Here is a 19813-nt window from a genome sequence, read left to right as displayed (position 1 = left end):
TTAAATTGAATTAAAATAGAGCAAAGAATATTGTATTTATATTATGATGTTCAGTTATTTTATTAACATTTTAAAGATGTGAAAAGATAATTAGAAATGTTGCTTTTATGCCTCATGCTACAGAAACTGTCAGTGCTATCATAGTTTGAATTATTCCTAATTTTCAACAAACTGTTGCTTTATTGGTAAAATCTACATAGGTATAGTGATGCACTTGTTGATTTAAGGTCTGAGATAGAAGGTTAATTTCATCTTAGAATGAATATAATCATTGTGGCATTTGTTTAGACAAATCATTACCATTAATTAAGTAAAATATAATATTACACTTGAATCCACTTAAATATGATCCAAATTTCTTAATAATACATATAGTAGCCAATAAATTTTAATTGTATAAGTGATTCCATCAATAACATTTATCTTTTTATGATTTTAAGAGATCAAGCAACCCATGTTTTCTGACAACTGTAGGATTTCTAAAGAGAGAAGTTTCTCTTGCCATGAGAGTGAAGGTTTTAGTGTTTGATGTCAAAGAAAAGGTGACTGCGACGGTGAGATCAATTAATGTTTTTCAATTGTTTTTTGTTGGTTAAGCATTATTGATGTAACTGTGGCATGGAGTCTCCTTTCTGATACTGTATAATACATTTAACATTGTTCTTACACCCTTTATTAGATTGTATGATAGACACACAGTGCACTTATCTAAAATACTGTGACACAGAATGTTAGAACAAAATATACAAATCTTTAAGGAGAATACATATATGTTTATAAGGGTTCTGTTTTGTGTAGTCGAAATGTCCAACTACATTTTCTAATGAACAACTTGAGGAGTTTTTTTGCTAAATCCCTACCCTATAGGTTAATAGTAATGTATACATAGCACTAAAAGCTCTTGGAAAATGCTCTGTGGGAGAATACAGATCTATACACACTTTTTTATTTTGAAAAAATATGTTTTATGAATACTTTAAATGTTACCTGATTATATTTTTTTCTACCAAAAAGCAACTGCATAATTTTTATACCATGGTAAGTATCTTTAATTTCCAAGTCCATAATGATTTTATTTCCGTATTTGTTTAAAGTATCTAGCTTAAATTAGATTTTGTTTTGCAACATTTTATTTGTTGTAGTACTTTTGTTTACTATAAGTAACAATTTATTTATTTTTTAATTTCTTCAACAAAACCTGAATTGCTGTAAAAAAAATGTTTCAGAGGCATAATTTATTGTTTGATTTGCTACTCCTGCTGCAACAGACTAATGGCACTGAATTCACTCTCATCAGTGGTTCATGGAAGAATGGAGCAATTAAATAAAGTAGGCCTAATATAGTGATGGAATGTAAGCACTAATAAGTTAAAATACTGTAGGTGTTTAGATAATATGTTATATACCATCACAGTTAATTATTCATTATTATTTAGCGGACTAATTATTATTATTTTGTTTTTTTTTTTTTCTTCACCGAAATGTTAATTTCTCTTTTTACAGCTATCTACCTTGGTTTTTGGCTAAAACTCCCTTTGCTGAACAAATTAAAAAATATATATTTTTACCCATTTTAACTTATGTGGGTGTTACCAAAATTATTTTTGTAAATATAATTTGATTGAAAAAATTGTTTTATTAAAAATATGTGAAATTAATATTGGTATCCAGATATGATGTATTAGAAATTGACTGGTGTTAAGTTTAAAAACAATTTTTAGAACACCATTACAATGTGTCAAAAGTAAATTTGCTTGTATTAAATAAGATTTTTTCTGCTGTCATTTTTTGTCTTTTTTTTTTTGTGAATATTTGGATACTTATATTTTAAAAAAGCTGTTATTAGCTAACCCAAATGGCCAGAATTTAATAGAACAAATAGGTTTTACTGAATCAATACAGTAGGTGTGTGATGTGGCTTTACATTGGAAAAGGAACTTCTAGAACTCTATATCCACCTTTTGTTGACTGGAAAGTTTTATATCTAGTTTAATTCCTATCCTTTCTGACTTGATCAAATATTACCTACCAGTAAGTTTGAGGGATTATAGTGCTGAAATTCAAGGTTTGATCCTTGTGGTGGACAGAGCACAGATATCCTATTGTGTAGCTTTGCACTTAAACATATAAAAAGTGTTTATATTTCTTCCACAGAGAACATTGCTTGGAGAATCTGTTTTCACTATAAGTACTCTTCTTCAGACCCCGTGCAGATTCCTGAGGCTTACTTTAATGTAAGTGGATTTTTATTAGATACTTAGCATTAAATTTATAATAATATAAAATTTTAAACTACCTAAGTAAATTCAAAAAATAAATAAGGTTATTTGAGCAGTAGTAAAATAAAAACAAAATGTATACATTATACACAAATGAAAGCAATACGATTATCTTACTGACTGAATTTTTTGTGTGTATAATCCATTTTGGCATAAGGCCTTTGGCATCTATTGAGTTCAGTAGTGATGTTATTAAGTTTAATGAAGAAAAACTAGTTTTTTTAACCACAGCATAGTGGCTCACAGAAAGGTTCTGAGTTTTTTTCAAGTACAAACATTTAGCTCGTAGCTCCGTCATCTCTTGACCAATACCCTTTTGATTGGTGTATTTGACCACTCCCAAGGTCTCCCAAGCCCAGTCCGTGCCTGAATGATACAAGACGTAGAAGGAAGTGTGTGGTTGAAGAGGCGAAGGTTAGTCTTTCAGGAGGTAGCTATGTTCAGGAGGATTTTAAACTTGGAAATTCACGGTCATAATCTTCATCTTCGCTGTGTACAGTGTAAGGTGGGTCGAATAGATTGAAGTCGTCGGGTCAAAAGCAAACAATCGGCAGATGGAAAGCTAGAGGGTGGATGAGGTAGTGGTTGGGTTTGTGTTAATTTTCTTCTTGTAATTGGCTTGACCTGAGTAGACTAGGTGGTCAAACTGATGAAGTCTGTTGATGTAGATACTTTTTTGGCATCCAGGTAGTCTGTCTGATTGTCTTGATCATTGGTTGAGGAATCTCGGGTGGATTGGTTGGTTGTGGGTAACATGATGTGTGATGGCACTTCAGTTAGGTGGGTGAGGACATGTTGAGTGTTTGAAGAGACTGTGAATGAGAAGGCTAGATGTCATCTGAATCTGTGGAGTTTTTCAGTGGAAATAGTTGAAGTAACATCCGTGGTTCAGGATTTGGTCCACTGTTGGTTTGTTAGGTGTGCTGATTTTTATAAAATGACTGGTTAAACCAGTTAAATGGGAGTGTGTCTAGTGTACTGTGTGAAGCTTTGTCTTGGAGGATTGTTCAAGAACATGCTCAATTTCTTCTCGAGTAATGGAGAGGTTGACACTTCAGAGAAAAACAGTATAGAGGTGTGATTTACTTTTGGGGGTTGAGCAGGTCACATGGGGCAGGGAATTCCAGGGGCTGCACAGAAATGTGAGGTCAGTATGGTTTGAGGGCTAGAGAAAAACTCATCCTCATTGTAGGATTCTTGTTTTCATGAGATTGATTGAAACTCCAGGTTTATAGTGGTCTGTAAATACACTAATTTATTTTGGGGTAGTCTGTCAAGGATGACTGATGATACTGGCATCATCAAAGGTGATACAAAAGGCCTGGAGTAGGACATAGCTTAGGTCGAGGTACCTTTTTTTCTTTTTATTAGCTATATTTTTGTGCACCAGCAATACCAAGTGTGGGGTGCTCCTATACCCAATTCAATTTTATTACTCATCAGGATCTCTACCAGCCTACCCTCAAATCAAAATTCCTTTTGGCAGGATTAGAGTAAATTTTTTTTTTTACTTAGCTTTTTAGTCAGTGTACACTCATACATTAACTTACTCTAATCCTGCCTAAAAGAAATTTCAAGTGCCATGGCTGTTGAGGATTCTCTCTTGTTTCCTACAACCAGGAATGTACAAGGGGGTATTCATAATCTATGCTAATGCTTCGTAGATGAGTGCCTTACTCTTACATTCCTTTCTTTTAAAACCAGTCATATTTTAATTTCCAGTGCAAGAGGTTTTAGCACAATACACTGAAGTCATTGTTGTTTCCCTTTATTTTTACATGCTTTCTACTATACAGTCTGGATTTTTAAAGAAGGTCCTAAAGGATATTAAGCTTCATAGATCATTACCATGATTTTAACAGTATGTAACATGGCAACAGCATCTGATATGATTGTTATGTCATCTCGCAGTGGAACAATCACAATTGCAAACTAGAATCCATCCAAATAGCTCACTTGAAGTTACCTACATAAATTTGAATCACCAGTGTGTAAACAGAAGGTAATACAAGATATGATGCTGAAGATTAGAGGTTCTTGCCTGACCTGTCTGAGAACAACCCTATGTACCTCTGAGATTTCATTATCAAACATCCCACCAGAAATGCAGGTAAAAATACAAAAAGCACAGGTTTACATTCTTCTCTTGACAGTATAGCCATCAACCCTATGCTTCTAATCTCTGGTGAATAAATAAGAATTGCTGAATGCCATGATGACAGAAACTCCTGTATAGAACTTTATTTTGCTAACTCCATCTTGAGTGTCTTCTCTACTTGGCTTAGGAAACATAATGTCTGCCATAATCACCTTGTGTGAGAGGCATATGAAGACTGGAAGAAAGGGTGGTATAAAACAATCTAGAAATATTTGCAAGGATATCAAGCTTTGTGGCAGTGCTCCTATCCTCAAGCACCTCTCCACCATCAAGCAAATTCAGATCAACAATTTCTGCAGAAGAAATGCCCAATACTTGTGGAATAATGATACTGATAATGCATGACCCAGCCCAGACAGAGAAGGCAAAAATTACACAGAATAGAGCCTGTGGTCCTTACAGACAGTCAGTTTCCAAAGCACATGACATGAAAAAGAAATTAACTATGTATCAATGCCAATCTCACAAGCACTTCATTCTGATGCTTCCACCAGCTTATGGCTGGCACACGAACCAAAAATATATTGTTATCAGTCATTTATGATGATAATGTTACCCCTATGTACAGATGAAGACCGAGGTAAAGCTTTCATGCACAGATACATTAACCAATATGATCATGATTACATACAGGAGAGACTCATGCAAATAAGAAAGCTACCTTTAGTTAGGGTAAAATACATAGAGCCATAAATACATCTAAAGATGGAACTCCTTGTTTGAATGGTGTAAGAAACTCCACCTTTAAAAAGCTCACAGACATTATTGTTTGGATATCACTGTAGCTAGTCAATAGGTAGCATATCTGGGATATAGACTGATGCCTTTTTCAAATCCTTCCCCAAACCCATGAAGGACCACTCGCATCTTAAAGGTAATTGAATCATCATCCCACAAAACATCGTTGAGAAATCTCAGAAAAGCCTATAGCTAGAAGGTTTACCTGTCAGACTGAACCATTACTATTGTTGTTATTAGGTGGCTATTGCAGTGGAAAAGATAAACCTGAATCATTGTTGCTGAATTTGCATCTGTTACATGGAAAGGATTTGAAGTGATCAGAACACCTTGGTAGGATCTTTAGATCTGGGAGATGTCTACATAAAAGGCCAGCTTCATATTCTTATATATTGCTGAAAGGAGGCATCAGTGTAACATGTAAAATAGATTGTAGCTGCACTAACTACTAGAAGTTGCATCATTAAGCATGGAAACTGTCAATCAGATTGGATCTCCATCAACACTAGTCTGCCTGAAAAATCTCTACTTATTCCAATCCTCTTTAACATCTACTTCATGCATCTAGCCTGTTTTGATGGTCCAATGAAATGCCATGTACTAACCTTTGCTGATGACATTCTGGTGTACAGCAGAGGCTTTAGCAAAGTTGAAATCAAAAACAAGATCTAACCAACTCTTAGAAGGTTAAGCAATGACACACAAATGGCCATCAATTTGGCCACAGCCATGTTCTGTACAATCAATTGTTATCATTTTGGAAGGAAGAAACACTGGAGTACATAGGGGAAACCTTTCACAGACAACTCAACTTCATCAGCCACATTAACACTGTGATAACCAGAGCTACAAAAGGGATTAGAGCTCTGAAAGTTGAAGCAGAAAAAAAACTGAAGAACATCATTATACTCTTTTAAGTTTTATCAGCTTCATCTTGAAATATGCACTGCCGATGATTAATATGAATGCTACACAGTTAGATAACATTGAAAAGATACAAACAGTTGTTTAAGACTGGTCACAAGATATACTTCAGTGACTTCCATCAAAGCTCTATTACATCTCACAAGCATCAACAGCATTACAAAACACTAAAAGTGCTTACAAGCCAAATTATTCACTTGGGCCTTGCATTTTAAAGACTCCATTCCATCATCAAACCACTGACCTTTTCAACTGAGACATTCCAGCTTCATAATGAACTCACAAACACTAACCAATCAGGGAATTGTCTAAAAAGTGACAGTCATGGGTGGATGGGTGCTATACAACCACCAACAAGATAATTCATCACCACTATATTCCAAACTTCCCAATGGGGAATAAATATTTGGTACCACTTGGATATGTGAGACAGCGAATCTCTACGTAAGGGGTCAGTGCTTGTAGATGCTGTCATGTAGTCCTCAACTCCAAATTTCATCAGCTGTATGGAGCATGACTTTAAAGACATGTTTGAGCAAGGATATAAAAATTTCATGGGAGATGTCATCAAATGGTATAACACAAATTTCCTTTTCTACTTGCATCTTGTGGAGGAACTGGCATGTTGACTGGCTATGTGGCTGGATGTGTTGTTGTGATGGAACTATACTTTATAAGCATCTGTGTGCTTAGTGCATTTTTTGGGGGTATCAGTATACTTTGAAAAACTGTTCTGTACCAATTTTAAAGTATTACATCACCAGCAAGATGATGATAAACTGCAAATTGTCCATACACTTTTACATACACTTAACCCTTTCCTGACTGGAAGGGGGTGTCACTGATATCTCCTGATATTTTTCTTTCATACAGCAGAAATATTTAATAAAATTGCATGAAACTTAATACAAACTTACTAAATTGAACCTAGTTTCTGCTTTAAAATTTCATTGTTTAATTTAGTATTTCTGTAATTTAATAGATTGTGTAATTTGAAAATTTTGTTTTGAGATACTATACTGAAAAACCATGAAAAAATTACTTCATCTTAGGATTATACTTTTTTTTATTGTTGATCACAAAATTTTGTTTTATATATCCAGTCAGTTTCATTGTGATTGATATTCATTGACATATTTCTTTTGATACTTTATTTTGTTGATTGAAGTAGTTACCACTTTACAAAGTTACAAAACTATATCAGTGACCTCATCTTTCAAAATGGCATCATTGTTATTTTTGTCAGGCCTAAGTATCATGATTTTTTTAACAACATTTTTAGTTGGGGAGGAACTTAAGATCAATTAATATACAATAAATATAGTTTGTTATCAGATAATAAGTTATTTTATTTATTTGTGTAATATTCAGCAGGTACATGTACTTACTATACTTGCTGAACCTAACTAAGCTTTCCTGATGTCTTTCCAAAGAAGAAAATTTCTATGTCTTTCAAACAGATATAATGTAACATGAAAAATTTCAAGAATGAAAAGAGTGCCTAAGAAATAATTTCTCAGACCTGTGCTAGAAAGTTTCCTTAGAATTGTTTACCCCTACAGCAACTCTGAGTACCCAATATCTCAAGAAACTATAAGTTACAGTTCAAACCATTTTATTTATTCTACTTTGAATTACATCCATTATAATCCCTTATATCTACTTATGCTTAGTTGTTGGCTCTGACTATTTTCAAAGCTGAGCTTCATTATTAACTGTTCAGACCACATTGTGTTAAATAATAAAAGAGTGGCAACAAAGAGCTGTATTAGTAAAACCACTAACATGGAAGGAAAAATCAAGTAATAAAGAAGAGACATATATCATTATGTTTGCAAGGAATGAAAGTTTCTTAGCAAATGAACCTACTTTAGAATGGCCAGAAATATTCTAAAAGAAATGAAAATTTGGAACATTTTTCATTTTTCTCTAGAAATTTCACTAAATAAATTTTACATTATGACAAATTGTCAATTTAAATATATTTCTGTGTTAAAATTGTTTAAATAAAGTTAGAATTATATTTTTACTAATGTTTTGAAATTTGATATGCAGTTGTGGAATTGATACCTAAAGGTGCTAACCAGTCCAGATAGGTTAAGTAGACATGCTAGTAAGGTACTTTTTTTTCAGCTACCATTTTCTTTTCCTTTCACAAGTAAGGCCCGTCTTTGGGACTTATCTGAAGTTTGGGGACAACCGCTAGTTGAGTGCCAGTTTTACTTGTAGCAATTTAAATATTTTTATCTTCTTCAAGCAGAATTTGTACTTGGGACCTCCCACACTCTTAAGTGAGTGTTCTGTTAGCTGAGCCAAAGGGTTAACTCACTAGCACTTGTTAATAAATTACTTTTTTTAAACCATACTAACACTTAACATGGATAAAGATTTAACTTTGCAATGACCTCATATTTCTTAAATAAATGCTGATTATTTATGATTATCAATGTTATCTCTAACAGGGATCTTAGTTTTTTTTGTTGTAAGTTCTCAATTCCACTGGTGTTATGAACCAGGAAAAATTATTAAGTTCTCTACACTTATTCAGACTTCTTCATATGAACAATGCTTCATAAATGCTTATACTGTTAATCATATACCTATGTTTAATCTCACTACTCATAACTTCTTTCAAATTTTTGGTGTAAGTGCATTTTATGTGACAGAACAGACACTCTTAATATTTTGTTTGAAACATGGAAACGTTTTATGGTAGGAACCAAAATTATCTGATTATGCACAGGCTTGGCCCATTGGACCAACTTTTGTATTGGAAAAGGAATATTTGATATAATTCTGAAATATGGCAAGTTTTTAGTAAAATGTACAAGTCTGTTGTACACAAAAATTAGTTGAGTTACAAAGGTATTTGTACTCAAGATATGGCTGTGAATTGATGAAGTCAACCTGACTCAGACTCTGACAAGTTGGAGTGCATGATGATGTTCCTTTGAAGAATAAAAATATTTTTTTCTAGCATACAGCTTGCATATTTCATTTGCATGACCACTAGAAACTCTTAAATGCTAATCTCCAGTTGTTGTTTTTTTTTTCAATATTCCTGTATATTATAACTGGTATTTACTCTCCTCTGCCATGAACTGTTGTTCAGTCAGCATTTTAGGGTAAAATGAATAGTAGATAACTGGCATCAAATACATAATACTATTCTTTGATAGATTGTTTAGGCAGAGTATTCACGATGAAACATTGTAGAATGGATGGCAACTGCCTGTTATAGAGACACAAGTGTAGAGGACCTGAAGATGAAAGGCGGAAGACTTTCAAAATGTTGTCCTCTACACATGTTTCTACAACAGGCAGTTGCCGTCCATTCTACAAAGTTTCATACATAATACTATGTTGAATGGCACTTTGTAAAAGGTCTTGGCTAGCACACTTTGACCCCTACATTTGTGCATGTGGTTAACTGACAATTTAAACTACAAAATTCTTTTTTTTTTCCCATAGATATTTAAATTGCAGTATTTGACTTGAGGAACAGTATGCCTAGTTTATTCACAAACTAGCAGACACCCACAAAACATTTGCAGTCAAATTAGTATCTTTACTGCAACAGTACTTCTTTAAGTACAGGATTCCTAGAATTATACAAATGAATTCTAACTGTAGACACCAAAATCTATAAGTCCACTTGTCTTAGGCATTAGTTAAGCCTTTATTTAGTATGGCTTATATTCAATAAAGAGATAAATTAACACTGTAACTCTCGAATTTTTTTGTTTTAGTTTAGTTAGAGCTAAATTTTACTTTACTTAATACTATCCATAAATAAACTTATGCCATTATTCTACAGCCTTAATATTAGACATTTTTAAAACTTTTGATAAGCTTTTTATGTGTTGTTGTACAAAATATCCACTAAAGTACATTTACATCCATTGAAATAAAGTGCACATTTAAACAGTCAGATGGATATACATTTTCAGAATAGACAAATACTGTGTATTATTAGAATAGATAGATGTTTGCTATTGAGGTGTAATTTCTGAAAGCCAGATTATTCATGATCAAAAAATTATTATTGTGTAAATTAAAGCTTTTTGTGAATTTCCATTTTAATCAAATAGGATTCTTGAACATTTTGACATGTTTTTTCCCACTTGTTTTATACAACAAAATGTGTAAAATTGGTTAAGATTGTATTTAGAAAAAACATCTTGTTTAATGTAGTTGAGAATTAATTTTGATGTAAATTTTAATGTGAAAAGTGACACAGGTCATATTTTATCTTCCAGTTCTCCATGTTGTGAAAGTGTAGGATTCATTACTGTATCTGCAAGGGAGCTCGAACCTGATGTGTCTGTGAATGATAGTAACAGTCTCATGTCAGTACCTTCAGACAAAGAACCTATTTGGCCACTTGTGAGTTGTTTTTATGAATTTCTGGGTTAATGCATGTCATTTAGTTGTTTAATTCAAGACAGTGGAGAAATTAATAAAGTAACTGTGACATAAGAAATTATTGTTTTTCTTTAAAAAAATATTTTTTATATAAACCATGTTTTATGTTTGTATAAAACAAATAGTTTTTATAGTGGGTTTAAAATAAAAGTATGAAATAAAAAAGTGTTTTTTGAAGAATTTTGTTGTACTATTGTTGTGAAGAAAGTGTAAATGTTTGGCTTCAAGATGCATATAATTTCAGATAGTTGTGAAATGAACCTCCAAAGTCCTGGACGATAATGCTTTTATTACAGAACACTACATTAACGAGTTAAATGTTTGTTCTTTTTCTAGATCAGTGTGTTTGATCAAGTTATCAGACAAAAGGTCATAGATTACAGAATATCTGTATGAATGTTTTTTTTTCTGCGAATAAAGTCAAAAACTTAATGATTGTATTAATCATAGCTTTGTGGCTGTTCTTTTTTATAAAGCATGATTTAAATTTGATTTAGATTTAATCTACAATACTAAAGTTTGGCTCTTCTACTTGATGAAATATTGTTTGATGATTCCTTTAATTTTCTAAAGCCATCAGAGCTACTTTTTACCAATCTGGAATGAATGTTATTGTATATATGTATATTTTGAGCAAACTACTTTGAAGCTGTTTCTAACTTTTGTTAACTTGTTCAAATGTGTTACTTGTTGTTGATCTATTTATTTTGTTAGGTTACTGTAATTCACAAGTGATTGTAATAAAAACAAAGAATTTGAACTTTGCCTATCTTTCATTATTTGTAGATATAAGTATCGTTAGAAAATGACAGGAAAAAGAAACTCAGTAATAGTTTTCTCTTGATCCAGGCTGATCGGCAGCGTACGTATTCCTTACCCACATCTCTGCCAGCTAGAGCCACAACTCCTCTCCATTCCCAATTGAAGACACTCTTTGACAACATCACCTCTCAGACATACTGTTTTCATACTGGTCTTGGAGCTGAATTAAGGGTACATGAGATCATGGCAGAAAGCAGGCTCTGTTTCTCACTACCTCAACTACTACTGTGAGTTTTAAATGATCTATTGTAATAGAAAGATTGTGAAGAAAGTTCTCTGTAAAGTTATTCCAGTGAAATAGAAAAGGTACACTTTGAAGTCTTGTTGTTCTTCTACTATTACGTATGAGATTGAAATTGTTATTTTTCATCATTAAGAATTTTAATTTATTATAAAAAAAATGGAGAAAAAATTTAAGATAAATTACTGTATTTTAAAAATGCTATTAATATAAGAATGAATCCAGAAACAGGAAGTAAAAATGTGAATTTTCAAAATGTTATGGAGTTAGGCCCATTAACTCCTGTTAACATGAATATAAAGATCTGCTTGTCTCTAGACTAATTCAAGGAAATTGACATTGTGTGTATAGACATGAAAAGGAATCTCTAAAATGCAGTTTTCGATATATTGAAAGAAGGCTTGTCATCAATGGAATTTTTATCACTTTGTAATATTTGTTTAAAGTTAAGTAACAACAAAGGTGGTTCCAGTTGACCATACAACTTTTTGATGCACAACTTTTATTCATGGGCCTGGTGGTTATGGTGCTCAACTCTCAATCTGTGGGTCACAGGATTGAAACACATTGCTCAGTGTCCCATCCTGTTGTGGAAGGTGTTAAAAAGTGATGGTGAATCCCACTATTTATTGGTAAGAGGGTAACCCAAGAGTTGGCAGATGGTGGTCTTGACTAGCTGACTTCCCTCTGGTCTATCCATTCCAAATTAGAGATAGCTAGCACAGATAGCCCTGTGCAAGATTTTACATACAAGCAAAATTTTGTATTGACATACAGTGCAGATAATTAAAAATAAAGAAAGAAATAATTGTATATACAATTATCTAATTCCTCTTTTGTTTGAACCAGACATGAGCTTTATTTTTTGAACAGTAAATAATGGTATGACTTTGTGGCTCCATTGTTTCAGACATACTCCTGCATGCTATAAGATTTTGTATTTTTTCTTCTTTTTTGTAATTTTTGTTGGTACTCAGAATTTATTTCTTGTATGTATATTTTGAAATTTTTTGCTGCAATAATAGTTGGGTATCATATACAATAGTAGGCTCATCTTAAGTGAAAAATGCAATTTAAATATATTTAAAATGGTAATGCTAAAGAAAGAATAAAATGAATGAATAAAAAGGTTTGATATTAAGAAATAGCCTTCATGTGTTTATACAAGTCATTCATTAAAAGATTTAGCAAACTTGTAAATTCACACAGAATAGTTATGATTAAGTTGTAACAGACCAAAACAAAATGCCACTACAACCATGGTCAAACAAAAAACAATTTATTAAACTGTAACAACAACAGAAATCCATAATAAAACTTTCAAGCAATTGGAATATAAATTTTACTGCTTACAAAATAATAAAAAAAACAATTATAAATCCATGTCTTGCCAAGATTTGATACAAATGTTAATAAACAATACAACAAAAATATTAATGTAATTAATTTCAATAAAAAAAAGAAATGGGAAAAACAACCATAAGAAGAAGAAAAACTAACTCCCGAAAGAGCACAGTATTTTAAAATTAAACTACTTCAAGATAAATAACAATATTGAGTAACAAATCGGCAATAATTCGTTCTAACTATATCTTGTGAACTAACTTGTTTAAGATCAAGGAAGGGTTTTTATTTAGTTGTTAGACCACAAGGCTATATCTCGTGAATAACTAATTTACATAATCTTTCACAACATTAACATCTATATGTCACTGCTAGGAGAAGCTTGTGTCAGTTTCATAATACAAATATACTCAAATTCAATGTGCTCTATCTGGAAGGTGAGTTAACACTTTAATATAACTAAATATTCATAGTTGAACTAAGCAATAGAAGGAATAATAAATGAGCAGTAAACAAAACCATAGCAAAATGAGTAAATAAAAATGTTTGGTGTCAAAAAATAGCTTTCATATGTTTAGACAATTTATTCATTAAAAGATTTAACACATTTGTAAATTCACACGTAATACTTATGATTAAGGTTCTTTGTTTTTTGTTCTTAACAATATGAATATCAGAGGAATAATAAACTCTTGCTTATTTCAGTTTTCTTTAATTTATGTGAACCTGATGTTATTTTTTCCAGAAATCTGTGGATTCAAGAAGAAAGAAAAATGATGGAATATGTCCAAGCACTGGGTGAGGTGAGGTTAAGATTTAGTGGATACACTTAAAACTTTTAAATTAGTTACAAGTATTATACCATCAATAGAAACCATTTTTTAGTGTCTAATAGCTAGGATAAAGTAAACTTTCAAAATAATGTTGTACTGCCTTTTACATGGTATAATCAGATGGTTGTGAATTTTGGAGAAACTTGTTTTTCAAATTGTTTTTCTTTTATATCAGCTTTTAGCTGAACATTATTTATTATTTCTGTTTCTGTAGTTTCTGAATTTGAATATAAAATTGTCATTTTTTTTTCCATATCAAAGAATTGTTTCAAAGATATAAAGATGAAAAAAGAATAAAGAACTGAACTGAAGTATTATAGAATATACAGAATAAGTTCATATTTTTTTAATTAGAGCATTATTAGTTTAAGAATATACTGAACAGATTATGTTTTCATGTTAAAAAACTTGTGAAAGAATTTTATGTCTTGCAGTTGATCATTATTTTTAATTTTGAAAGTATGACTTTATAAAGGTAACAAGAGGGAATCCTCAATAGCCACAGCACTTGAAGTTCTTTTAGGCAAGATTAGAGTAAATTAATCAATGAGACCTTTTTTTCCTTTATATTAGCTATATTTTTGTGCACCAGCAATACCAAATGTGGGGTTGTTCTAATACCCGATTCAATTTTATTACTCATCAGGATCACTACCTGACTACCCTCAAATTGAAATTCTTTTAGGCAGGATTAGAGTAAATTAATCTAAAGGCTTTGACCTCCTGAGTTCAAAGCTGTTACTAGATCTGAAATAGGTCAAGAGATGATGAAGCTATGAGCTAAAAGTTTGTACTTGAAGAAAAACTCAGAGCCATTCTATGAGCCGCTATGCCAAGGCAAAAAATATTTTTGTGTTTTTCATAAAAACCAGGAAAAAACAAATTGTATCTTTTATTTCTACTAATTTAACTTTGTAAATCATGGGAATGTTGTTAATGCAAATTTGGACAGTTATTATGACTTTTTGTCATTGATTGCAACAGTGGGTAGACAAAGACATAATTACTGTGTGTATTGAGACTGAACACGTCCTAGTGCAGCCCAGTGGTTAGTATACCTTACTGTATACCTGAGGTACTGGGGCTCACATCTCATTATTGTAAAAAAAAATCATGATCCACATTTTGGGGCTGTGGGTGCAGTATAAGAGTGACAGTCAAATCACGTTTGTTCTTTTATATTTTATTAGTTGGCAGATTGTGTTATTATACCATGCACTCCTTAACTCCTCCAGTATTTAATCAAACAAGTGTTAGTTGGTAAAGGTAAAGAACATTTTCATTTCATGAGTTACATCATCTGTAGTGCAACAAATGTTAAGGGAAAACATAGTATAAAACACTGCATGAAGAACAGACATATTTCTCATTAGTTTGTTTAAACTAAATGAACAATATCAAATTATTCTCAGAAGTATTTCGGTTTCTTGTGCTAGTCACAAGTAATACCTTATTTTTTTATAACTGCTATGTGATTGGTCAAAATCAATTGCTGTGAACTATAATTCTTGAAAAAAATGCATAATAGCTAATTTCTTTGCAAAAAAATACTTATGAAGGGGTTTAAAAAGCAACATCAAAAGAGTGTAGCTTCATTGTGTGTATCACATCTCGAAAAGTTACATCACTTTACAGACAAGTGATCTTAATAAACAGTGTGAGGTTAACCCATGTCCCATGTTTAATTTTTGAAGTAATTCTCATGTAAATGTATATATATGTTGAGAATAATTAGGTATAACTGATATCAAGGAAACATGATTTCACATTGTAAGCCCCAAAACATGGATGATTGAAAAAAACTCCATTTGAAAAGAAAACTGATTTCAAGTGAAGTATTTAAAAAAAGAATCATTTTTCTTTTTTTTCAAATACATAATATTTCTGTTTATCTCAAAGCTTCGAAAGGAGTGGCAGGTTCAGCATAGTGTAGCATTGGAACGTCACCTTCATCTCATCAACACTTACACTCAAGCCTTGGATAAGCTTTCTACTCATCAAGGCCCGTCGTTTAAACCCTCAAGCAAAAAAGACAAGCATTCTCTGGAATTTGTGCCGGTCAACCTGCATTTGCAGCGGTTATGGGTGCAAAATATCACAAGCCGGAAAAGTAAGCACTTGTTTGTTTTGTTATTCCTTTTATGTGTTTGTAAGTGGAAAGATTAGCAGTTAACATTACCATCATCAAATAAAAGAAAACTGTAAAAGTTTTTGTGCAGTTAAATCTGTTGATCAGAGACTCCTATATGTGTCCTGTACAGACAAGTGATCTTAATAAACAGTGCGAGGTTAACCCATGTTCACTGTTTAATTTTTGAAGCAATTCTCATGTAAATGTATATATGTTGAGAAGAATTAGGTATAACTGATTTCAAGGAAACATGGTCCAAGAGACTATTGGCCAAATCCAGATGAGTGGTTTCTAATATTTCTTTGTTAATTTTATGCTGTTCTCTTTTCTTGCTGTATAGATTATATTCTTTTACCATGTCTTACAAACCTTGAACCTCTATGACACTAAAGACAGTATCACATAGTGTTCCATAACACGTTTTTCAAAGATATTTGAATTTGTTTTTTTGTCTAGGATAATACCAGATATAGTAAGTTTTACAGTGAAGATGTTGTTTGTTTGTGTATTTCTTACAGTATGAGCTAGTATCATGTGTCTTGTGTGTCTGTGAATGTAATAGTTGAAGTTCAATATTTTTAAAGATAGTTGGTCATTGTGATTATTAATCTTGGCTTGAAGATTATTTCTATCTAGTTTCTAAATTTGGGTATAAAATGGACACTCGTTTGAAATTAAAGAGCTGTTTAATAGACATATTTGTCTTAAAAAAGAATGGAGAATTGAACTGGAAAATTCTAGGTCATGTAAAAAGAAACATTAACATTTTGATGTTTTTTTAATTAGAGTATTATTAGGTCAAGGATGTACTGTACTGATGATATATATTTTTGTAAAAGCTACTATGAAAGGGGTAACGTTTGTTTAATTTGTATGGAAAACTTTAGGGCCTTGTTATATTTATTACAATTTGATTTAACAATGTTTCAAAGGTTTAACGTAGGTCAAGGTTTAAGAGAAAATCTATGAAAATTACAAACTTGTCTTTTGTTAATGAAACTTAATAAAGTTTAAGTATTTTTTCTCTTGAAGATAATTTTATATTACCTATCATCAGGACAGTGCTGAGTATGCCACTAGATTTGAGTAATATATTTTCTTTATAAGCCACAAAATGTAAATTTCAGCTTTAGATATTATCAATAAAGAAGTTGGGTAAAGTGTATAATAAGTATATATTTGAACAGATAATTCAAAAGATCATTTTATTTTAGATAAACTTCTAAAATATTCCTATGGTGACAAAATATTTCTTTTATTACAGGGCTATAGTTGAATACTAGCAAGCCAAGATAATACTTTAAAAGTGGTATACCCAGTGTAGGAATGATATAATATCATAATTGTGTTGACCAGTACAAAAAGTGTTGGAATAGCACTGGGATGATGGCAAAAGAACCGGTATTTTATCAAGTGCATTACTGTTAACAGAAGTGTTCTAGTGAAAGATTACAGAGCTAATCTTGTGTTTAACATTTAGTGGCTAGGATGAAGTGGGAAGTGTTAAGGATGAAACAATAAATGTAGAAATGTGTTTTTTTAATAAATTTGTGACTAAAACAATAACATTTTGGTTAAAGATATAAATTTTGTAATAATTATTATTGTTTCTTTGCTTGCAGCTGCAGTGAGGGATGTCATAACCATGGGAGCTTTACTGCTTATCCACACCATTTTAAACAAGGAGGTCTGCTCAAATTGCTCATGCAGCTTAGGAATTCTTATCATTTTGTAAGGTATAATATGTAAAGTGTTTACATAAAGGTGCCAGATTGAAAAATATAAGATTATTGTTTCTCAGTTGTAAAATATAATCAGAACTGAACTTAAAAATTTTTACATTTATAAACAATGCTACAGTCTCTATAGATAGTCTCTAAAAATTTTCAAGCAAAATTATTAGCAGTCAATGTTAGATGTTTACAAGGCAGAAGAACTTGCAACTCTGCAATGTCTGTGGCTCTTAGAGTTCCAATAGAAAAATATCTAATACTAGTTGTAAAGAGAATACATTTTTATGTCTAGTCATCATATTGCCCAATCATCTTTCTGTATGTTTGACAATTTTACAGTACTTTTTCTATGTTTCTTTTAATTCATCCATAAAGTAGGTCAACAGTATATTTATCTATTCCTTCTGATTCTCTTTCCAACATTTGGTTTATCACACTTTAGATTCATATGCCCATATTTAGTGCGTCTGACTTGCCAATCATCAGTTCGGCTATCTATCTGCTACCTGAGCTGTCCTTTTCACTTTTATGTATTCCATTCTCTAATTCAGATATTAGTATCCCTTCCTGTTTTAAGTTATTCAATTTACATCTGTCATCCTCTTTTAAGCAGCAGCATAGTGGCTCATAGAATAGCTCTGAGTTTTTCAAGTACAAACTTTTAGCTCTATCGTCTCTTGACTGATTTCAGATCTAATTACAGTTTTGGACTCAGGAGGTCAAACCCTTTTGATTGATGTTATTTGACCACACTCAAGGTCTCACAGATTAATTTACTCTAATCCTGCTTAAAAGAATTTCAACTTGAGGGTAGGCTGGTAGAGATTCTGATGAGTAATAACTTGGTATATGTACACCCCCACACTTGGTACTGCTGGTGCACAAAAATATAGCTAATAAAAGGGGAAAAATTATCATAGATTAATATAATTTAATCCTGCCTAAAAGAATTTCAAGTGACATGGCTATTGAGGATTCCCTCTTGTTTTCATTTTAAATTCTTGTCTTTTGTTTGACTTACTATTACCTCATGTCTCATAAATTGTCTATAAATCTGATAATATTGTCTTTAGACTAATACAGCATCAAGTTCATACATTGAAAATCATTTATTACAAATGACTGTTCACCATTCTTCACTAAAATTTTTCTTTGAAAATAACAATATCCTGTTTGCTTTCTTGGGAAATTCCATTCCAGATAAAATGCTTTCATACAAAATGTCTACTTAAAGCAACCGTGTTGTTTGTTTTCTTCACATGACTTCAATGAAGCTACAGTGATCTGCATGGTCATAGTGTTACGATATTTGTCACTTGAGTCCCATATGTATTGTTTGAGATATGAAATTCTCATCTCTAATATATTCTCTGATTTTTCTTCTATAGTAAGGATAGCACAGGACAAGCTATGGGGCCTGATCGACTCTCTTGTGCTGCTGAGGCCATCTTACGCATTGACCAACTTCAGGAAGAGGTCGAAGCTGAGTTGCAGCATTTGCTACATCTGGCTAGTCAGAAATCTTGTTCATCCATGCAGGATATAGTTAATCATATTAGCAGTAAGGTAAAGGTTATGTGTCTTAAGTACACTTTGTTTAGATAGCAACTATAATTGTAAAAAATATCTTGTTAATTGCATTAGCTGTGAGGTAAAGGTTACATTTATTAATCTCAATTTCTTTAGATAGCAACTATAATTGTAAAAAATATCTTGTTAATTGCATTAGCAGTGAAGTAAAGGCTATGTTTCTTAAGTTCTCTTTGTTTAGATAGCATCTATAATGGTAAAAAACGATCTTGTTAATTGTATTAGTAGTCTGGTAAAGGTTAAATTTGCCAAGTTACCTTTGTTTTAGGTAGCAACTATAATTATAAAAAATATCTTAATTGCATTAGCTGTGAGGTAAAGGTTATGTTTCTTAAGTTCTCTTTATTTAGATAGCATTTATAATGGTAAAAAACGATCTTGTTACTTGCATTAGCAGTGAGGTAAAGGTTACATTTATTAAGCTCAATTCATTTAGATAGTAACTATAATTGTAAAAAATATCTTGTTAATTGCATTATCAGTGAGGTAAAGGTTATGTTTCTTAAGTTTTATTTGTTTAGATAGCATCTATAATGGTAAAAAATGATCTTGTTAATTGTATTAGTAGTCTGGTAAAGGTTAAATTTGTCAAGTT

General features: G+C 31.8%; 1 protein-coding gene across 1 annotated transcript in view; it reads left to right on the top strand.

Annotated features, from left to right (window-relative positions):
• Window positions 1–19813, top strand: part of LOC106478114 (type I inositol 3,4-bisphosphate 4-phosphatase-like) — a 66277-nt gene that overhangs the window by 13307 nt on the left and 33157 nt on the right. Inside the window, 9 exon segments of the mRNA XM_022381646.1 lie at window positions 441–554; window positions 2155–2234; window positions 10359–10485; window positions 11374–11573; window positions 13677–13734; window positions 15664–15874; window positions 17518–17538; window positions 17541–17631; window positions 19017–19194. Of these exon segments, the coding sequence (XP_022237354.1) occupies window positions 441–554; window positions 2155–2234; window positions 10359–10485; window positions 11374–11573; window positions 13677–13734; window positions 15664–15874; window positions 17518–17538; window positions 17541–17631; window positions 19017–19194 (1080 nt within the window).

The sequence above is a fragment of the Limulus polyphemus genome, unplaced genomic scaffold (assembly GCF_000517525.1).
Source record: "Limulus polyphemus unplaced genomic scaffold, Limulus_polyphemus-2.1.2 Scaffold181, whole genome shotgun sequence".
NCBI lineage: Eukaryota > Metazoa > Arthropoda > Merostomata > Xiphosura > Limulidae > Limulus > Limulus polyphemus.
This window is presented reverse-complemented; position numbering and strand designations above follow the sequence as displayed.